General features: G+C 48.5%; 1 protein-coding gene across 1 annotated transcript; it reads right to left on the bottom strand.

The window, feature by feature from the left end:
• Positions 1-328: 328 nt before the first annotated feature.
• Positions 329-23366, bottom strand: SMYD2 (SET and MYND domain containing 2). Its single transcript, XM_078606346.1, has 12 exons — positions 22982-23366; positions 22173-22236; positions 18559-18669; positions 17469-17529; positions 16568-16692; positions 15342-15409; positions 14219-14321; positions 9557-9667; positions 8141-8261; positions 3371-3545; positions 2442-2550; positions 329-1238 (listed from the first exon to the last, which is right to left on the bottom strand). Exons 1-12 carry the CDS (start codon positions 23170-23172, stop codon positions 1143-1145), a joined length of 1335 nt encoding a protein of 444 aa, XP_078462472.1. The 5' UTR covers positions 23173-23366; the 3' UTR covers positions 329-1142.
• Between the last annotated feature and the right edge of the window lie 357 nt (positions 23367-23723).

Raw genomic sequence — 23723 nt, 5'->3', positions numbered from 1 at the left:
TCATTTTTGCCTGACATGGACTTGAATACGCACGCCTCTAATCAAAGCGCTGTGCAGGCAGCGAGGGTTGGATCGCACAAATGTTGTGAAACTCCCTTCCCGTGGGCGACGAGGTGCCTAACGCTTGCTCGCCAGGAGAAGCCAGTATAGCAAGTGTACCGATTGCCAGCTGTTTCCATCTGTACAGGGATGTTGCCCCCTTGTGACTCGGTGTCTCCTTCCTAAATAATTCCATAACTTATAAATACAATTATTAACAATAAACGTCTGTGTGTAACTTGTTAGGAATTGGAGAAGAAGAAGAAAAAAACTGCAGAGTAATCTGACCTTTTTTTAAAATAGCAATGTTTATTCGACGAGCTGGCAAGAATTTAATCCACAAACTATCCTTTGTAAAGTCGGTGATATGAGCAAAACATTTGTTTTCCTGTGGGCAATCTCAAAATTGATGCACCCATACACTTCTGTATAAATGCACTGATGAAATATGAAAGTTGCACATTGGACATGTCTGTGTTTTTAAAAGAACAAGGAATGCACCAGTTACGTGAGATAAATGCTTCCCACAGCAGGACCTCAATCGGAAGGAGCATGGCAATGCTTCGATTAAACACCCAGTTCAAAACAATGGAGTTAAATTAGATTAATGGTATGTACGTCGAACTTATTTTGCAGCGTGTGGAAGCCAACCGTGCTAATGGGAGGTGCGATTAGTCCATTACCTTCCATTTGCCAAGCATAACTCGATCACTTCTACATCAAAATACCATGAGGAAACTATACATGCAACTGCCATGTAAAGCGATTATCTTAGGATTAATAACAGAGCTTGGGATATCTGTTTGAGTAATGTATTATGCTACTGTATATTGGTGTGATGAATTAGAATTATTAGATTCCTCGAATAGCTCCGAAATAGTTGGGGGGGGGGGGGGACAAACTGTTATCGCGTGTTGCTGCATGGGAGATGATGGGCTTCCACTGGTGACGTCATCGTCAGCCGCGTCTCGCTAGGCGTGGCTTGTTGGGGGTTTCCAGCTTTCGAGAGGCACCATGTGAGAGTGGCCGCCATTTTTATGAAATCGACCAAAAAAAGGTAGTAAAATCTCCCCAGCTCTGATAATTCCGCAACGATGATAGTGCTATGAAGTGTTGCTCTTCTTGGATTTCACGGCTGTTCTCAGCTCCTCGATGTATGGATGATCTTTGCCATGGGTGACTTCCATTATCGCCAGAGCCTGTGATGAACAGTATATGCACAGGACACAATCGTTTTTAACAGCAGTTGTCAGACTCGGGCCAACTTTGTCCAACTTTGTGACATATCATGGTCAAAGGCTAGTCTACATTATAGACTGCCAGTACACTCACCCAGCTTAATAACCATTGCTACAGTCTACATTATAGACTGCTACTACACTCACCTAACTTAACCAGGCTGCAGTCTCCATTATAGATTGACACTCCGATTAGGAATCAGGCTACAATCGACAGTGGTTTTCAAAATATGTTTTTCCCTTTATTTTTGATTATTTTTCTATCTACGTGACTTTACCGAAATAATCAAAATATGTTCAATCGCTTTATGTACATTAAGGGCATGCAATTGCACATCGTTACTAAGAGTGGGTCAAGAGAATAATGTTACATCATGGGACATCCTTTGCCAGTACCAAAATATGAGAATAGGTTTTCCCCTTTTTTCTGGCAACAAAACATGTATTCTCTTTCTACGCGACTTTACCGAAATAACCAAAAAGTAATTCCTGCAGTCACGAAAGCTCCAAATCCGGTGTTAAGGTGTTTTAACATCTTAACACCTGTTTTGTTTCCAGAAAAAAAGGGGGAAACATTCCTAGAATAATGTTATTTTCACATTTCAAACTTTCTTTATAATGTAGAAAATGCATGACCAAATTTGTGCATGTTTTTTTTTACAAATATAACCACACCAAATGTAGATTATGCCGTATCACTGTAGCTGCTCTGCCTTCATACGTGCTGTTAAAAATGTCATGATACATCCCATAAAGGCCTTGGTGGGCTTGCATGAACATTCGTGTAAACTGAATCTATCTGTGGATTAGATCCACCGATTAAGGAAATGTGTGCAATAGCACACGAGTCAATTTGAGTTTTTTTGCACGAAAAATGCTATAGGGCCAATACCAAGTTTAATCCAAGCCATATATCTTTAAAACCAGCATAGTTGTAGACTTTTCAAAGTGGGCGGGCTCATTGTATCGTGTGGGTACTCCCACCATTTACAGAATGTCTGGCCAGTGTGAAAGGTCAGGCCAATTATCTGCGAGAGAGACTCTCCGAGTTATCTTTAGTGGAGACCATTTCACCAGCAGTGGTGTGAGCACGCAATTGCAGAGCTGCACCTTCACAATGTGTTTCACATTGTCGCGAATGGTGTCTGCACGTGGAAACCTCGCCTTGCTGAAGGACTTTGCTGCTGCACTTGTGTGATCCAGGTTGGCCTGAAGTTGGCCAATCTTGAGCCATAACGAGGCCACGTTCAGCGAGAGACGTGGGTACAGTTTGCTGTGGAGAGCGGTAAGAGAGTAACACAATTCCTCACGGCTAAATGAAGGTGTACATGGGCGATCTGTTAATTGTGCGACTCACGTGCAAACTCTATAAAACTCGAGCTACGCACCACTCCAGCCGACGTCATTCACCCGCCTCGCATTCCACACCGCCACCCGCCACCTTTCACTTCAAATGTTCACATTGTGCAACCCATGGAAATAGCAATACCTACAGCGGTCCTACCTTCACAGAGAAACCTAAAATATGTTTGACAATAGTTTAATTATGACCACCCTATGTCGAAAGGCACCTGGGAAAGGCATTCTTTCTATCCAATAGCACACCAGCCTTCAAGCTCCGTGATGTACAGAGCCATCGCCACTGGGTATCATTGGTGCACCGACAAAATGTTGTTTGTCAAAGTGAAACCTGTTAAATAAGGTACTCGATATAGCATGGCAGCAGCAGTTAATATCATTCGTAAATAACCAGTCACGTGGACCTGTGATGTAACCGGTACCTGTTGGAACCATTTGCAAGTCGGACACCGCCAGCTTGCCAAACGCGTGGTCGCTCTCCTGGAGGCCAGACGACTTGCAGCGGGCGTCTTAAGACGGCCGACGGAGTGTGTTGACCTTTTTATTGTATGTTCAAACTATTTTGTATGTATGCATGTTGAACTTCTTTCGTACCGTACGTAGCCAACCGTGCTAATGGTAGGTGCGGGGGAACGAACTAAACGCAGTTCTAAAGAAACGAATAACCCAAAGTGTAGCCCTGCTAACGTAAGCGAATTGTCCCGAGATTGAATATGGGTGTCTCCGTAGCTCACCAGTACGGCTTGATGACCTGCAGGCCGTAGTCCAGTGCCCTCTCCCACTGCTCGACGAAGAGACAGACGCCCATGGCCTGGTAGGCCATGTGGAGCAGGTACACGTTGCCCTCCGACAGGACGCTCCGCTGCTTCTCCAGGCACTGCTCACACATCTCGAGCAGCTCCGTGCCAGCTGAGGACCCGGCCCGTCAAGGTGCAAGTCCACTCACAGGGCAGGCAACAGTTGGCGCCACGGTGGCGAGGTGGTGATGTTAACTACTTCACGAGGTCGACAGGAGGTCGTGGGTTCGATCCCGACCCAGAAGCGCGTGTCTATTTAGAGTTTTCATGTTTTCCCCGTGGTCGCGTGGATTTTTCTCCATGTCCTCCGTTTGTCCCTCCACATTTAGAATCAACGTGCGTTTTGGAGTAGTTGGCTGCTATACATGTCCACATGATAAGCCACTTCCTGGGGTGAGCGGGCATTTGTTGTATCTGCGCCACGGTTGTGAATTCCCGCCCGTTGTAAATGTGTTTTATCCGACAATGTGGACACTTTAAAGTCTCGTCTTGAAACCACATCTTTGTAAGTCGGTCTATTCTATTTGGCTTCTCTGTCTCTCTTGGCCTATCCTTATTCTTACAAGGCGCCTTGAGACGTTAGGTGCCTTACAAATAAATGTTAATAATTATTACTTCATTGGGCTGTCATTTGTGGCCAGGTCGCTTCTGAAAAAGAGCGAAATAGCTCAGTGGGCCTTACCTAGTAAAATGAAAAGAAAAAAATTGGTGGAAAAATTGAATTCAGACATCACCCAGTGCACGTCTTGTTTATATTGCTTAGTCTCTTGACCGTGACTCTTACTCGGGTTGCCACTTGTCCTGGTTTTCCCAGGATCCTTCCGTTGTTGAAGTAGCGGTCTTAATAAAATGATACGTCTTCCCAGGATGAAGGTTTCGGTTTTTTTTTCGCCAGAAATGTAATAATACCCCACTCAAGACGATGCATAAGAATGTAGTTCTCCCGCTTCCGAGAATTGATGAGATCTTTTGACGATAATAGGCGTATCTTCCTTCATGCCAACAGAACAAGAATGAGTTCGCAGCATACTGGACTCTACAAACGACGGAGTAAACCCGCACAAAACGAGAATCGATTATTTAATTGAAATTACTCGTGATTTTTTTGTTGCGTTTGAGGGGCGTAAATCGTTACTCGCCAATGTTTAGTTTCTGGAGCCGTAAATCCGCTCGTAATTCGTGTGGGCGACAAAACCCTGCGATGAAACAGCTTGGAAGCACACACTTGCTTAAATGTACTCATGTCGGCAGCAGAGGGTGCTGTCTGGGTTTTGAATGACGCGCACCATGAAACCATCAGAGCCCCTGTTGGCTGAAGGCCCTATCTCAATAGCGTTGTCAGTGGCACTGCCGGTCAGATATTACCACGTGACAGTGTTGTATGACCCTCATGCCAAGTGATGTGAATGCAATAAAAATCATTGTAAGATAGCTCTATGATGTGTTCTTTTGGGTTGCACTGCGTGTTGTTCAGTGTGATGTCCGACGTTTCAGTCCAAGTATCGGGAAGCTTACTGAATTCAGTTCCCGAAGACGTTTAGCTCACGTGCCGGGACCTTCTTAAATTCACTGCCAGCCCGTGGAGTGACCGCACCGCGCGCGGTGAACTTGTCCGACGTGACGTTCCCTTGCCAACCGCGGGGGTTGGCAAAGCTGCGTATGGGGATGCTCAGGGGGCCTCAGGGGGCACGGGCAGCCTCGTCATAGCCTAACCAAGTTGCCTGTCCCGACACTAAACACAAATAAAATGCACAACATAGTGTGAGATGCTGGTAATGCAAAAAAACGGTCCATCAATTTAAGAGCCACTCGTAGAGTTGCAATTATAAATTCCATTCATGAAATCCATTAAAAAGGAAGCAAATAAAAAAACAGCAAAAATTATTCTCTTTGTGTTAATGTGTCGTTTCACCGGTTGTCAGTGCTTCATTTATGACACTTGTGGCTAATGGGTTTTAATTAGCCAATACAATGCATCATCCTGCTTACCATAACGAGTGCTCATAAACCAAAGATCTGTTCAGACATTGGCAGCTGAAAGTTACGAAAAAAAACGCGAATCAATGCAGAGCGCCGTGTCTACATTGAGCCTTCGCCTGTTGTGCTGTGTGCGCCTGTTGTGCTGTGTCCGCCTGTTGTGTTACAAGGACACACACACAATGGCCATTTATATTATATTAGAAAATGTTTTTCTGGTTGGATTCCTGTCTGCCTGCGTGTCACGTGGGCTCGTGTGGCTGCTCGGTGGTGACGTCAACCCGCATCGAGCCCCGTCCGTGCGCCGCACTGACGTCATCGCGCCCCCTCCACCCCGACCACGGATTGAGTGCACGCACATGGAGCAGAGAGATAGATCAGAGAGATAGATCAGGGAGATAGGGCAGGGAGATAGAGCGGGGAGAGAGAAGGAGGGCTGGGAGAGAGTGAGAGGGCATGAAACGGAGAGGAAAGAGAGAGAGAGCCAAACGGGTAGAGGAGAGCAAAGGAAAGTGACAGGCAGTGGGAGGGAGGCTTGGGGAGAGGCGAAAGAGATTGAGATGGGAAAGGGAGAGGTGGGAATAAGGAGATTGAGGGTGAGAGGCGAGAGAGAGAGAAGCAGGGAGAGAGACGGGGGAGGGAAGTGGGAGAGATCCTGGGGAGGCAGGAGAGGAATGCAGAGGTCGAGGTAGAAGATGGACCAGAGGAAGAGAGGAACGGAGACAAAGCGATACATAGAGTACATAGAGATGCAGTGTTTCCAGTGCAGAGAAGGCAATAGAAAGGAGGAGAGATACAGGGCTGTATACAAGATTAAAACAAGTTTTGCTGGCTGGCTGGGAAGGACGGACGGACGGTCACGACCAATTGACACGCGGGTTACCTGCCAGAACATATGCTTCCAAATGCTGTGTTTGTATTTCAAGACTTTGGGCAAAATTGTGGCCAGTGCCTCTGCTCAAATACCACGCACATTTTATTCTTGATTTATGCAATGGGGTACCATTTCAGTATTCCCTAAACTTTAGCACCTGCCAAGTATTATTTCAATGTGGCCATAAATTACAGATGGCAAAGCCTTCCACAGCAGTCTGCATCCTATAGGGTGGCTTGAACAACACAGAAAAATAGAAATTCCCCCCCCCCCAAAAATCAAACAAAATTGTAAAATATATATCTTCTTAAAAGGTGAAAAACTGCAAGCATTCCACGAGTAATTCCACACACGTGTGGCCCCAGTAGAAGCCCGTGTGCACAGTCAGGTGTGTGTGTGTGCGGTGTTTACGGAGAGTTTTGTTTCATAAACGGAGGTTTTTTGTAATCCTTGAACCCAGTCACCCCAGAAGTTCCCGCTACAAAAATCCCTACAGATGAGAGCAGCATCGTTCTTCATTCTTATTTTCATCATTTTTGAGTGGAATGTTTTATAAATGTAAAAGTATAATTATAACTGTATAATTATCATTGTATAATAACAACTGTATAATTATATTTATATAATTATATCATTGTATAATTATAATTGTATAATTATTCGCCCATGCGACTTATGGCAGGTATCCATTGCAGAGAGACCTATAGAATCCCCTCTGGTAATTTGGCCTACTCTCCTAGCTGGCCACATGTGTTGGTAGAGGTCGGGGTATCCACACTGTCCTCCACCACTTGTCACATGCCCGTCAACCGTAGTGTACCCCTGTATATTGTATATGCACTTATTAAAAATAGATATGCATAAGAATGTACAAATATAATTAAATGTTTAACATTTTGTGGGCCACCTTCCTCATTCCTTCATGAATATGGTCCCATTCTCAATGCTCTCCTGAACTCTGACCCCTCACTGGCATTCTCATCAAACTCACTGCAAGGAAGAAGATTCGTGGTCACTGTCCAGTGCGCTCGTTCAATGCGGCTTGAGAGCAGACCTCTGTCCGTCTTACTCTGCTCTAAGTTCGTCTTGGACATTATACAACACGAATCCGTGTCTTCTAGGTCTACCTGGGGATTCGAATATGTATAGTTTATGTTTAGCCATCCAAGTGTGTACTACGACTAAGGAGATTAACTCACAACTTGAAGGGGGAAGAGTTAAATGCATAATTGGGGGGTCAAGTCAACCAATGATCCCCCCAGCAGCGACGCTGTTCAATCATGGCCACTTCACAGGCAGTCAGCAGTAGGGTGGCCACGTTTCAGCCACGTCAACCAAGATACGTCATGGGGGGGAAACATCTCACAACACCATAGGGAAGGGATAATAACGCGAACATTCATTGTCAATAGCGGTGTCTTGTGACGCAGCTGACAACAAATAGGACTTGTAATGTCCCCAGGATAACTTGCAGATTCCGCAGGACAGCTGCTTCAAAATGAAGAGTAAACTGTGCACGTGAAGTGCAGGGTGGTTCGATGCCTGAGCATCTCAAAGCGCACGGCAGCAGCTGTCCCTGCAAGCGCGCATTCGTCTGTCAGTAGGGGGCGATGCTCGCTCCGCGTATTCCCAGCTGAGCGAAGACAATTATTGTGGAGAGCCAGGACTGGCGGTGTAAAGGCGAGCGAAGCTGGGAGTTATTCCGTCACAAATAGAGGTGGGTGCCATCCCATTGTTCCTTTGAAGGAGCGAGACGCCCTGACGTGACGACTTTCGTCGTCGTGTTTACACTACCGAGCTATTCATTTGTTACCTCCCTGCAAGTCGCTCTCGCCGCATCAGATGTGCAAGGATACTCTTGGAGCGCTTGGCTGCGCGGAATTCTCCCATCATGAACTTGGAGTATTTAATCGCCTCGCGCACGGACTCGGGGCTCGGCGGATCGCTGAGCTTGCGGATGGCCAGCTTCTCGTCGTCCTGGACGGGGGGGGGGGGGGGCAGCAGAGCGAGGAGGAAAGCGACAGCAGAGCGAGGGTTAGCGTCGTCACCTCTGAAGTAGAAACAAAAACATCGGGACTTATGTGCGGAGGTTTAAACTCTTTCGCACGTACGTAGCCAAGTGTTCTAGTCGGAGGTGCGGGGGAAGGACAACAGCATATCACAGCAGGCAGTGCTAAACACACGAGTTTTCAATCAGGATGATGTAAAGTGCTTCCTGATATTGGAAGGAAGCGCGTTCCAGACGGCCGCAGAAGCGCATCTGAACGCGCGGTGCAGTGAACGAGGCAAAGCCGCTGCCGCTGCTGCTGCAGCTGCTGCCGCTGCTGCAGCTGCTGCTGCAGCTGCAGCTGCTGCTATGATGATGAGCGGAGTTGACCGACTCGGGGTAAAGAAGAACATCTCGCAATACCGGATGGAAGAGGGAGAGAAGCACGCACGTATGTATTGTCTTGCGTGGTGCATTGTTACGCAACTGATAACAAAGGGGACTTTCAAAGAATACATTTGTAGTCCCCAGGAAAGCCGCACTCTGGTTAACATTCTCTTACAGGAGAGTGCTGCCAAGCTGTCGCAGGAGGGGGGATGCTGAGAAGTGTAATTCCAGTTGAGTCGCTGTGAGGTCATTCTTCTGCATTGGGGGGTGTTTGTCTATTACCAGTCGCGCTGTATGCGTTATCTTGATTTTTAGCTGTCTGTGAATTTGTAATGAGAACACTTTTACACATTTCGCAAAACAGCAGTTCCCTGTCTCCAGAGCTTCTGTGCGCGATCTTATTTTGTTCGTCAAAGATTGTTGACGTCGCTCGCTCGCAGCTGACGAGCAGCCCGGAGTGGCGACACCGCTGGGTGTGTGCGCGTCACTCTCGTCGCTTGGCACAGCGCGGCCTCGCAGAGCATCACAGAGGGCCGCCACGACCTCCAGGGTGCTCGTGCTGAGGGCCACTGCAGAGGGGCAGCCCTGCAGCTGCTTGCTCACGGCACGGAAACAACGCTGCTTGCTAATCGCTGTCCAGAAAGCCAATACACTCAAGTACAGTCATTTCTTAGAACAGTGGTCCTTCACCTTTACTGCAGCCTTGCACCCATTTGCGTCTGAATCGTTAAAAAATGTCTAATGTTAATAATGAAACAAAGTAGTTGTGTTTTCGATTATTTACCTTTAAAAACCCGGCATATCTCACACGCCCAGAAAGGGCATCTCACGCCCCCAGGGGATGCATGCTGCACCGTGGGCTAAGAAGAAGGAGAGCCACTGTCTCAGAGCGTCTCACCAGGTGGTGGCTCTGGCAGTGGCAGCAGTGGCAGGTGAAGAAGTACATCTCCCGCAGACGCTCGTTGCGATCCTCCGTCGGGTACAGCAGGTCAATGTAGCTGATGGACAGCTGTAGGGACAGCCACTCACGTGACACGCTGCACAGCACAGAGGAAGCTCACGTGGGTTTGGCCATCTCTGTGGATTAGAGTGTGCCTCATGGAATGTGCATGAATCTGTTTCGACGATTTAAAGTGTTTCATCATCTTGCACAGGCAGTGATTTAGTTCTAGCCGATAGAGTCCAACACAGTTCCTGGAATGATTGCGGGATTATTATTGTGAAATTGTTATTTTGGTTATAAAACTGTTCATGGCAATAGAGGGTACAACAATATACAATTATTCCGCGTACTTTTGAATCTAGTGGTAGGGCCTTACACTGACAATCCCTCCTGCAAGCCTACCATTGTTATGGTAAATATCGAGTGAGAAAACAATTCCTGTGCTGGATGTCGGAGCTTGTATAACAGTAGTCCAGCAGGAGACGTCTCTGCACTCTGACTGCGGACAGCTCAGCCCCGCAGCAGCCCACGCACCGTTGTCTGCCTCGTGGTCGCCCATCCAAGCCCTATCCAGGCTCAACCGCGCTTAGCCTACAATATCTGAGTCACAGATTCATCTTCGCTGACCATCAATAAATGTGCCAAAGTTGACAATGGCCTTCGTGTACGTTTGAGTTGACGAATGATGACAATGTCATGGCAAAACGAATCATACGACCGTGCAGTTTCACATGGCAACTCATCGGCAGTAAGTTTCAAGAGCAATCCATTCCTACAATAATCAAAAGCCAAATAAAGCGTGATCCTCATCTCTGTTGGTAATTCTGAGCCGGTGGTGAAATTCCATCTTTCCACGTGCGACAGAATGACGACTACGAGCTTGTCTCGGGAGGGCGGCACTCGTGGGGTGTTGACCCCCAGCTCGTGAGGACGATGGGCGAAACGAACCCCCCCCCCCCCACTTGACATTTCAGGTGCCATTCTCCCAGCTGTGAGTTGAGAGCCCGGCCACACGGCTTCCCTCACCAGAGTCTACAACAGCAACACAAATACCAACCTGGTCACGATGCAGCATCCCACGTGACCCTTGCCAAAGAGGCCACGTGTATCCCACGTCCCGACGGGCCGATATGCCGTCTGCGCGTTAAGGAAACTACCACTAGGATCGTTTGTCAGAGTCAAATACTAAATAATTGGCAAAAATAATAAGACTATTCTTTGGGTCCTTCGGTAAAGCCACGTAGATTACACACGTAATAATAATAAAATAATAATTATAGCGGGAGGGTGCATCAGCGCTCCCGCTATGTCCACCTGATGACGATTGCTTGTGCTGCGATCGAAACGTCGTGATATTTTTATTTATTTTTATTCTATCTACGTGACATCATCTAAAGACTCAAAGACTATGAATTCCCGCAGTCACGAAAGCTTTAAGTCAATAATAATACTGCAATATTTTACAAATATACTAGTCATGTATTTATTTCCCAACTATTCTAGAGTAATCTGCAATAACATTATTGTAATATTTTACAACAGTAACGATCAAACTGATACATTTTACAATATCAATATTGATCGCCTCAGTATTTCAGGATGTTTGCACTCGTTTATCGGTGACCTGGTGATTATCCGTGAATGTATTTATCCAGGGTCGGCATTCATGAGGGTCGGGAGCACAGCAGATCGACGGAGTTGTGTGGAAAACTCTTCCAGTTATCCGGAGTTTCCGTGATCACTGCCAGCGGATAAACAAGCGAATCCCCGCGTGGGACCCTGGATATTTGCTGCGTGTGAGACACGTGCTGTGTGTGAGACACGTGCTGCGTGTGAGACACGTGCTGTGTGTGAGACACGTGCTGCGTGTGAGACACTGACTGCGTGTGTGACACGTGCTGTGTGTGAGACACGTGCTGTGTGTGAGACACGTGCTGTGTGTGAGACACGGGCTGTGTGAGACACGTGCTGTGTGTGAGACACGTGCTGCGTGTGAGACACTGACTGCGTGTGTGACACGTGCTGTGTGTGTTACACGTGCTGTGTGTGAGACACGTGCTGCGTGTGAGACACGTGCTGTGTGTGAGACACGTGCTGTGTGTGAGACACGGGCTGTGTGAGACACGTGCTGTGTGTGAGACACGTGCTGTGTGTGTTACACGTGCTGCGCGTGAGACACGTGCTGTGTGTGAGACACGTGCTGTGTGTGAGACACGTGCTGTGTGTGTGACACGTGCTGTGTGTGTTACACGTGCTGTGTGTGAGACACGTGCTGTGTGTGAGACACGTGCTGTGTGTGAGACACGTGCTGTGTGTGTTACACGTGCTGTGTGTGAGACACGTGCTGTGTGTGTGACACGTGCTGTGTGTGTTACACGTGCTGTGTGTGAGACACGTGCTGTGTGTGTTACACGTGCTGTGTGTGTGACACGTGCTGTGTGTGAGACACGTGCTGCGCGTGAGACACGTGCTGTGTGTGTGACACGCGCTGTGTGTGAGACACGTGCTGTGTGTGAGACACGTGCTGTGTGTGTGACACGTGCTGTGTGTGAGACACGTGCTGTGTGTGAGACACGTGCTGTGTGTGTGACACGTGCTGTGTGTGAGACACGTGCTGTGTGAGACACGCGCTGCGTGAGACACGTGCTGTGTGTGTGACACGTGCTGTGTGTGTGACACGTGCTGTGTGTGAGACACGTGCTGTGTGGGCTGTGTGTGGTGCCAATCTGCGTGGGAAGCGTGCCCAGTTTGGGTTTTCCAAGTAAACCAAGTGGTGCATTCCTCAGGGTCATCATTTCCGAGTGCTCCCATTAGTCGCGCTTTGTTCGCTGTGAACTATTGACAGGAATTGTGGATGCACCTGCAGATTCTGGCATGCGAGAGCACAGATCACCTCAGTCTGATTACCCCCCCACCCCCCACGCCTTAAGGAACAGATTTGTCGAGGCGGGTTCGTGTGACGATGTATAGCCCGGTGAGTATTCGTGTTTTAGTGATAGGGGTTAAGGGTGCGCCACGCACCTCCGATTAGCACGGTTGGTTACGTACGGTGCGAAAGAAGTTCAACACAGTAGATACACACACAGAGTGGCAGGTTTGTTGTCGAAAGGCGCGATGGAAGGTGACAAAGGTGAATGTCCCCACTGTGACAGTCCTTGCCTTGCCTGCTACTGCCCCCTGCTGGGACTTGCCTTGGTTGCAGGCGTGGCAGCCCGCCAGTTCGTTATTGCTCAGTTCCACTGGTAGAGCAAACAGAGGCGGTGGTCTGCTGAGTGAAGCTACCTTGCTGGCTCTGAGTGGCGTTAGTGGGACAACTCGGATCCTGCGTGGAAGCAGGGATCATGGGGGGGGGGGGGGATGCTGACGTCTTTTCGAGAGGCGGATTTACACAAACGGAAGAGAGATGCTCGTTGTTGGGGAGAGACTTCGGGGAAAACACAACGGGGAACGTTGATGTCGACCAGTTCGGGAAGGCGGATTGAGATGAATGAGGCGAGGTGGAGGGGTGGGGCACAGCAGCCTGGCGCGAGTGTTTGTCAGATTGACGGTGACAGCGAAACGCAGCGCGCCAGAGGGCCGGAGAGGAACGTTTTCAATCGGCGCACGCTGCCGGCTATGGGGCCGTCCATAAATGACGTCACGCGATTTTGGACAATTTTTTACCCCCCCCCCCCATCGTCACACGGCGTCACAAAAAGTCAGACCCCCCTCAAATATGACGTCACAAAGCTCTGCCCCCCCCCCCCAAATAAAAAATGCTTCAAATCGCTTTAAACTATTGTCATTGTAGTGCGTATTTAATGTGCCGCTGCACTCTGATGTTGTAGGAGAAAACATTTATTAAAAAGTCTACTTAATTAAGTAGAACGTGTTTAGATTTATTTAAAGTTGCGCATTTTGATGTGACGTCACATTTCTCACCCCCCCCCCCCTCGTCACACACCGTCACAAATGTCTGACCCCCCCCCCCCCCTAGGTGCGTGACGTCATTTATGCACGGCCCCTATGATAAATCTCGGAAGCATGGACACTCCTCAATAACGATGTAACTCGATACTCATCCAGTCTGCACGACTGTGCGGGAGCGTCCTGCCAGTGCGCACCGGCGGCCTTTGCCACTCCGAGCCAAGACGGCGTCATTCTCGGCAGCGTCGCCGTCCGCACGCGCGCGCCAAGTGATGGAGGGGTTAGAGAGACAGCGCCACGCTGGGGACACGTGACTACGCCGTCTTCAACACTGGTACACGTGCACGGTCATCGTTACAGGTGGCATGCACACACACGCATGCACACACATGCGCACACACATGCACATACACACGAAGATGCCCGTGCCACCTTGTAGACCGTGGCGGCAAGTGCTGTCAGCAAGCGCCTATTGAGGCTGGCACCCCTCGCAACGCGATGGCATCGCTCCCCCAATGCTGATGTTCATGCATTGCACCAGGTAGTCATTGAAGGCCGAGACGACACCGCTCGCCACTGATGATGTTGGCCGTGAAGATAAGACGAACTGGGGTTCCCAGGTTGTTTGCGCAGTGCGAGAACTCCTGCACCTGATCCCCTTTGACAAGACGTCGTTCGCGCAGGGGCCGCACGCGAGACCCAACCACGTACCTCCTCCCCTTGCTCGATATCCCGCAGAGCTCTGACTTGGGCGGTGCTGCCTCTGAACGTCGCCACGCAGTTGTGGTCACAGCTGTGGTTGAGCAGAGCGAGGCTGTGGCGGCGGGGAGGGGGCGGGGAGAGCCAAGTGGGTTCAGAGCAAAGAGCCGCACCTCTGCAGAGTGCGATGACGACGATGAGCTGTGGGGGGACTGTGGCGTGTGTCGGCATGCCCGGGGCAGCGGGCAGGGCAAGCAACGTGGGCAGCTGCTGCTGCTGCCCGTGGTGGACATTCGATGGGAGCTGAGACAAAACGTCTCCTGCGAGGCCCCGAGTGGGGTGGCGAGGGCCTTCTGGAATGCCACTCAGGGCACAAGTCCATCAGGTGGCAGCCGTCGTCGTGCATGCAGAATCACAATCTGTACTTATACTGGAGGAATCCGATGAGCTTTAAATGCCTTTTCCACGGATGTCAATTCGTCACGGTCGGCACTGCATACGTACAATACGGGATATGGTATATACATGTCTGTAGGCACACACACACATTGGCTGTGTATGTTGAACTTCTTTTGCACCGTACGTAGTCAACCGTGCTACTCGGACGTGCGGGGATAAAAAATATTTATATCATTATATAATGATACATGTGTAAGGACTCACCCGTTGGGAAATCGATTACATTTGGCAGTTCAGGGCTGTGTTTTGGATTCATGAAGAGATTATTTTTCAAATCAAATTTTACCATCTCACCTGTATTTCTCTCTCTTGATTGTTTTAGCTCATTCGTATAGTTGCATTCACCCCATTGGCCGAACTGTAATGCTCACATATAATTTGCACAAATCTGAAAACTATTAATTCTTACACGTGTGATTTGACGTATTTGTATAATTAAGAATCAAAATGTATTCATCAATACGTTGTCACTTCATCATCGTCATCGTCAGCCAAAATCGATCCATACGCGGATGACAGCCTCCTCAAGCTGTCGCAGCCTCTCACAGTCCTGCCACGTGGTGATCCACCGAGGAAACGGAGACACGAGCTGCTTGTGCGTCGCTACATCCCGAACGAGAGCGACTGCGAAGTGAGAGAGACCGGCCCCGTCCTGCCGAGTGCCGTGAGCACGCACCTCGGGTACAGCGCGGCCCCGATGTGGTGGAGCTCTTCATCCTCCACTGTGAATCCGTTGCATTTCACCTGCTCACCAGTCACAGAGGGGACACGACACCCCACGTTGCGAGATGACAGCACTCACCAGAGTGTCTCCTAAGCGGCTCACAGCAGCCAGCCGTGCGGGAGACAAGGCACGACTGTGTCGTGTGAAACGTTTGCACGTGGGCAGTGCCGAGCCGGACCTTTCTCTGTCAGGTGCAGGCTCGCAGCCCTCGCAAGGAATTGAGTTTGCTGCCTCCATCAATGTCGAATAAATAAATAACTATCCGTGTTGTTGTATATTGATCGATGCATTGAAACAAAACGAGAAATCGGAAAACAGAGAGGATCCATATTCTTGGTTCTTTCGGTAAAGTAAAAATTCAGAGAGGATCCGTTACAGGGGAATGACAGGGATTGGCTAAATGTAAAACACAACCAGGACAAGAAGGTTCGAGAGAGGGGGCTGAGGAGTATGAAAGGCGAGAGCACGAGGAGTGGGGGCGTTGGGAGGAGGTTGCGAGCTGGAGACTAGGCACGGAGCCCGGGGTCCCTGATTGTGGCTGCGTCCAAATAAAGTGGCTCTTTCTACTCCCTCGTCGTCTGAGTCGTTACGTATTTACAATTTTGCTCTTCTGGCTGGAGTGTAGTTTTTTTTGCTGAATGTGTTGAGGTTTTTTTTTGCGAATTGAGATTTTGCACCACTACCAAAGCAGCATCACCAAATAATAATAATATGCATTAAAATATATGTTTAAATATACATGTACACACGCCTACATTTTTACATATATTGCACTATAGTGAAGCTCTCGTGCTTAGATTGCAAATTTACACATTCACATCTTGTAAGGTGTTCAGCTTGTGGTTGACGATACTCACACAAAATAATAATTATTCAGAGTGATACAGCATCTTCCTACGAGCAGCATCTCCAGATGCTGTTCAGGAATCACTAATGTCAGCTGCGTGCTTCACAGCTGCGCGCTTCACAGCGGCGTGATGTGTGCTTCACAGCAGCGTGATGTGGGCTTCACAGCGGCGTGATGTGGGCTGCGTCAGGGGCCGCACTGAAGGCCACCGCCAGGGGCAGCCAGTGGCTCGCGGGCCTTGCAAATCAAGAACTTCGATTTACATCGATGAACACTCCACGGGGCAACGCCCGTGTTTGGTGCCTCGATGCAGAGGAGGAGAGGTGCAGACCTTGCAAAACATCGCCACCATCTCCTCGTTCCCGGGTATTTCCAGCTGTCGCGAGTAGTAGTGGTGCAGCGCCGTGATCTCCTGCCCGATGGCCTCCCTCTGCTCGTTATCCAGATCCTCGGTGTCTGCCGGGAGTGCAGTCACGCCGGAGGGTGAACATCGACCACTTGCACTCGTGTTCAATAACACTGTCACGTGGGGTACAGGTGCAGCCCTGAAAGTGTTGGCTCACGCAACTACTAGCAGAAAAGCCTCCACTAGAAGGAGCTCTAGCGAGAGGGTGTTTGGCCTACTCTTCCACGCTGGCAAAACATATTGGAAGAGGTGGGTTACCGATGCTTTATTCCACCGCAGACAACCTGCAGCTCACACAACTGTGGCGTCCCCATTCAGACTGCTGAGTGGACAGACGGTGGAGAGATTTAAGAAATGTGTTCCATTGTTTAAACTTCAGCCCCTAAAGAATGAATCAGCAAACTATTGATCGCAGGTCCAATGTGTTAACAATTGCATCACAGCAGCAGAATTAATACTCTCCAATGACTTTTCTTTCCCCCAGAAAGCTTCATTGAGTTTCAAGACATTCTCTGTTGGGCCCTGCTTTGGGGTTTCTGGCTAATCCATCATCAATCAGCATGTTCAGCGTGGGAGGGAATGAGATGACGCGACAATAGCCACGCATCGCAATGATCAGCACGGTTGGCTACGTACAATGTGAATGAAGTATAACATACATACACTAATAACTGTCCACCCAGCACTACAAGTGGCACCGTAAGTAATTGATCATCATGGAAGTTCGCAGCAATCTCAGGACTCTGAAATTCCGTGTTCCACTTATTTACGAGGCTGCTGGCGCATGCAGCCACGTGGTGGGATGTCGGCTCCGCGGCTCGCTTACGTGACTCCATCTCCTCGACCCGCAACAACTCCTCTGAAGCGCACTTCTCTTTAGTCATCTTCTGTCACAAACACAACACGTGGCAACACTTTGCTAAGTCGTATTAAACATTCACGTTGGCATACTGAACGTGTTTATTGCATGGAATTGTGTTTAACCTTCATTACTTGTGCTGTTATTTTGTTAAAACAGTAAGAATCATTTAAATTGTACCGATTATACTGTAAATATGCGACTTTAAAAAGTATAAGGAGCATGTTTAACGCACATATTTTATCTTATCGATTAATAATTTAATAACCATACTTTTTTTACAAATGGCCAGTTAGGAACTGTGTTACACGTTCATATATCCAATACTCATTATCAGAGAAATGCAAATCAATTTAAAACAGAAAATGCAAACCCCAATTCTAGGAACATGATACCGTACAACAACCAACGTCAATTTCAAAGTCAAATGTCAATTGGGGCGGCGCTCAATGGTGTTGGCGGCCCTGGCCCAGCGGTGCAACATTCCACATTCCTCTAGTGGGGGTCACGTCGTGGCACAGAACACCCACCCTTCACTTGCCACAAAGTGGCACGACATTTATTGACCCCAAATGGAGATGTAAGTCTCAATCTTCCAGTTGTAAGCCAAGGGGTCTGCCACAGTGCACCATGTATAGGGCATGGCCGTCAAACCCTTGTCAGTGCCCTAACTTATTAGAGACCAATTCAGACCTTATTGGCCCTAATACATATCAACGTTCATCCTACGAAGTCCCATCACAAGGTAGAAACACAAACAAATAGACATGTTGTTGTGCCCGTATTGAAACGGCTGTACGCCGTATGGACCTGAAAACTCAATTTCCCTGTACGAGAATACGGGGTAAACCGTACGGGTTGACAGGGATGCAGAGAGATGATGGGCTAAGTCGTCCCCACACACAGACATACACACACACACACAGACACACATACACACACACACACAGACACACATACACACACACACATACACACACACACATACACACACACACAGACACACATACACACACACACACCGTGTGTGTGAAATCAGAGCATGAGCGAGACGGACTTGCTTGGTGAGAATCCGGGCAACCAGCCTCACTGCCTCCCCAGGTGCCCACTGTGGGCCCATCTGCCGCAGCCCGTCGCAGTCCAGCTTGTGTGATGGCCAATCGGCTCGCTGGCACACACAGACACACACACACACACAGACACACACAGAGACACACACAGACACACACACACAGAAACACAGACACACACAGACACACACAGACACACATACAGAGACACACACAGACACACGCACACAGACAGACACAGACACACACAGAGACACACACAGACACACACACACAGACACACACACACAGACACACACACAGACACACACAGACACACACGCACGCACACAGACACACAGACAGAGACACACACAGAGACACACATACAGAAACACACACAGAGACACACATACAGACACACACACACACACAGACACACACGGTGCTGATCACGAGTCAAGTAACAGATCGCATTAAACAAACACTCAATGGCTACTGGTGTAGGCCTTGAGCGGGTTGTAGGTTTATAGATAGCTCTGTGTGGTGTTGTTTTTGGGTTTGTACCGCTTGCTGTTTGGCATTGTGCGTGAAATTGTACTGCAGGCGCTGTGAGCTTCTTCGGGAACTGGAGTCCATTAAATAACTCTTCGTGCGTCAGGAGAGAGTCAGCTACAATGCCGAATAGCCACGTGGTACAAGCTGCAAACACACCGGGAGACGGTCAAGGAGGCTACGGAGCACACATTACAGGACGCAGCAATGCATTAGCAACACTTATGTAAATGGTTACAATACCTGTAATTATTTGTTACATTAATGTCGCGGATGTTAACATTTCATCTTACTATGGTGTGGTGTAGAACAGTTACTTGTTTCACTTTGGTTGGCATATAGGTATACAAATGAGCACTCTAACAGCAGTGATTTACTAAACAGAGCAGTGTGCTTAGAGAGAAACTTGTCAATCAGTGCATATTACTTGCACTGACAATTCACCTCGAACAATGGGCAATTATTAAAAACACGGGGACCCAAAACGAATAAGCGCACACAGAAGCGTGGAGAGATGCGTGCTTAGAAACCCACTTCAGAGACAGAACGATTACCATCTTGTTTACTCAACGTAAACACAAGCAGGTTACTGGCAAACTGTTCAAATAAAAGTGGACTTGGGCAGGACACTTTCCAAGCAGAGACGATAGACCAGGGTCAGGACACGCGTAGGAGGAGCAGACACTTGAGTAAACACGCGCCACGGGACATCCAGCACGGAGATGGAGCGATAAAAACAGCTCTCGTGCAGGTGCTACATGGGTTGTTGCTGCATCCCGAGGAATCACGACAGCTTGGGGAGGTCTTCGCCCAGCAGTGGATTGATCATGGATGATGATGATGATGAATAGTACGCGTCCAAAGAGTTGAATAATGAAGATCTCTGCGTCAAATTTCGATTTAAAGCTTTTCTTGACTGCAGGGATTATATTCTTGAATCGAAACGTCGTGCGAATTTTTTTTACTTTATTATTTCCCTTCTACGTGACTTTACCGAAAGAACCAAGAATATATATCCGTGTTAGTTTTGTTCTATTTTAGAGAGTGTAAACAAAATCGAGTTGTGACCAGATTTGTTTAGATCAGAACAAATCTGAAAAAGACGCCCTGTTGTCAACAGAACGTATGCTTCGTCATGAGTCTGTGCAGAACAAAACCAGCGGTAATCAGGTCTCTGGCCATTACTAACATTAATCATATCATCCATGATCAACATGGCAAATCAGGTATCTAGGTAGGAAATTGATCATAGTGCAGGCAGTTAATAACATCCGGAGGGACCTCCACAGGCCGTTTATTGAACAATGCAAGCTACGCTCTTTTGAGGTGGCAGCGTAACGCCGCAATTAGTGGCACGTGGAATTAAATGAGTTGCGTGAAAAGCGACATTGTGGATTTTAAGGGAACAACAGAGACACTCGCTCCTTTGGGATTGTTTTGCAGCGTGTTGTGATACACAAAGCCGGAATTACCAAACTGTAGAAAACGCAGACTTTGAAAATATCCCATAAAAAATATAAATATACAGTATAGCGAACACAGCACAGACGCTTTTCTGCAGCGTTCATTCGTAATGTGAGTTCATACGCTTTTCATCACTCATTTGCACACTTTTATTTCATTTGTCAAAATGGGTAGAAAATGCTTGAATGCAAGTACCATGTTGGCTTTTCTAGTATCACCAGGGAATGCAGATGCGTCTTTGAAAGTATTCTCATCCCACTGAAACAATATCAATATTTATTTCCTAAACACTAGATCATGTTCAATAGGATCCCATATGTTATATGGAGTGATCTTGCCAATACCATATGATTTGTAGCAAGCCTGATTGTTGATGAGACCCATACGTTTGACACTGGTCAAGAGTTCGTTTGCTTCAACAAATTCTGCTTGATATTGGTTTCAAGAGCCAGTAGACTTATTGATTCAACATCTTGTGGATTTGGCCAATGGTGTGTCATCATCATCCATGATCAATCCATCACTAGACAAAGGCCTACTCGAGTCATCACCGTGTCATGATCCTGTGATGTAATCATCCACGTGCAACTGCACATCTCCAGGGAGTATGTTCTGTTTCTTGGTGAGAAGGGTAATATGCAGCAATTAAAGAGTAGTTATGAAGTAACTGCAAGTGTGTGGGTATCATCATGAAAGTCTTGTGAGAGGAAGAGAGGGCATCGCAGCTGAACACCAGTGCACGTCTGAGACCATTCATCACTATTAGTATCAATGACAGTACAGCTGAAGGTTTAAATGGCATGCGATGGAGATGGTGGCTTGTAACCAGCGTCCTTCACTATTAAAATAACCCTCAACTAAGCGCAGGAGCACATGCGCTGCGCTGATGGTATTTATAGCGGCGGCTGCATTCCTGGCCATGTGAGTGAGAGCAGTGGCAGCAGCAGCTGATGCTGCTGATGTGATGTCTGGCCTGCACGACCAGTCCAAGTGACAGATCATAATTATGGCAATACCACTGCTGTGCTTCGTAATGGATTGTTATTGTATTGTTATTAAGACGACGCTTGTTTACCTAGGAAAGCCTCTCTGTATCTCAAGACTTTCTCAGGAGGGTGCTGCCAGGTTTTCTCAGTCGTGGGCGATGTGACTGCCATCCGTCATCCCAATTGACGAATATGCAAGCGATTGTTCAGCATTGTGATGCCTGGCCAATACCAGTTACAAGGTGTTTTATTTGGCTTTGTGAAGAACCGGGAGCATCCAAAGGAAACCATACAGATTGGGGGAAATGTACAAAGTCCACATGTAGTAAAGGCGCTTAAATTGGGAATCGAACTCAGGCCCTTCGTGCTGTGAGGTGCAAGTGTTGCGACTGTGGCGTGTACAATTCCATACACTATTTCATCTCATGAAGTTTAATATTTCAGGTAAAATGTAGCACGTGCAAACATGTATAGGTTGTGGTACATGAGCGTGAAACACAAGCAATGGAAAACAAAGTTACAAACACTAACAATGGGGAACAGATTTACAAGTCCTCCTTGTGGAGTTCTGTTCACCACAGTGCAAGATTGCAGTTGCGGCTGCCTGTTAGTAGTACCTGGCACTGTGCATTGCAGTAATACGCCTGCTTACACTTCCCACAGTGAGACAGCTTTTCCTTCCTGCGGGGAAAAACACCAAAACACATCACATTCATACCGACCATTCACTTTCCTGCTCACGTTCATATTTGTATACAACACTGCATGCACTCGCCCTGTTCCACAACCTGACTTGGCCTTGTGTATGCAAAACATGTAAGCCTACAAATCAAGTGTCAATGTGCAGCCCTGCAATTTCCTGTTCACGTCACTGCGTCCAGAAGGGCCCCCAACAGAGGTAGCTGTATTGAGTCCCTCTGGAGGGTAGCTGGCCTACTCTTCCCCGCCGGTCAGACGTTTTGTAATGTTTAGCTGTTCGCAGCGTCGTACACGGAAATGACATTTCACCATCACTCAGAAACCGCAGACAAGCAGTCCTCTGTGTATTAAGATGTTTCAGCTAATGAGTATCCACAGGTGTAACGTGTAGGGAGTAACCTCCACTTGACCGCACCACACCGAACCTGCCAATCGACTGCTGGGTGCGCAGAGTGTTGAGGATTTAAGACATTTTAGAGGATGGTGGTTGAACACAGCACGGTTGGGACGGAACAGTCAATGTCGGTGACCTGGAGTCCTCGACACGGGCGGAGGAATCAATAATTGTCATCCATGGGCACAGTGTCCATGATAGCAGCGATGCGAGAGCGATCAGGAGCTGATGGGCTTGGCTAACCTATAGAGTCGCAACGATTGAAGGGCGACTTCATCCGATCGCCCTCACCTGGCGACCAGCAACCCTCACCTGGCGACCAGCAACCCTCACCTGGCGAAGCAATGGTCGCAGAATCGTCCCCGTTCATCGTCGGCGACGGTGGCACTGAACGGATGAGCAACGAGCAGCAGGTCGCCCCGTGAGAAGCTGCCGCGGGCAGCACGGAGCCCTCTCCCCTTGCCGGGGCTGGGGAACCTCTCCACCGTGCCCCACGCAACCTCCTCCTCCTCCTCCTCACCCATTTGCTGCCTCGACCACAACGGAGCCCCCAACACACACGGACGTGTCGATGTGCGCGTCGTCTAAGATGCGCAATCCGCCGGCCGAGCTGCTGCTGCGACGTGCGCGCGTGGCGGTGCTGCGAGAGGGCGCGCCGAGTCGTCGAGACGCAGCGGCGCCGCGTGTGCCTCTCGCTGACGAGCGAGGCCGCTGCGGTAACACGAGACCCCCCCCACACCCCCCCACTCTGTGCTCGCAGGAACAGGCACCTCGGTCCAGCCTGCATCGGGATCTTTACAACTCCAGAATCCTCCAGAATGAACGCAGCCTGCCTCTCAGACATTATCACTGTAATGGCAAAAGTCGCGAAATGTCTCTGCTGGATTCGTTGAAGTTGGATCAATGTTGCGTTGTACTGGATTGTACTAACTCTTTTAAAGGTCTGGAGTCGACAGATTAATGTAATTTTGCCTATGACTCTTCTATATATAGCGGAGCTTCATCAGCCATGGCCAATCCACTGCTGGATGAAGGCCTCTCCAAGCCCCTCCGCCTCCCTGCTGATGACAGAGAC

The sequence above is a fragment of the Lampetra planeri genome, chromosome 25, assembly GCF_965212315.1.
Source record: "Lampetra planeri chromosome 25, kcLamPlan1.2.h2, whole genome shotgun sequence".
NCBI classification, from domain to species: Eukaryota; Metazoa; Chordata; class Hyperoartia; order Petromyzontiformes; family Petromyzontidae; genus Lampetra; species Lampetra planeri.
Note: the sequence above shows the minus strand (reverse complement) of the source record. Positions and strands in the feature narration are given on the sequence as shown.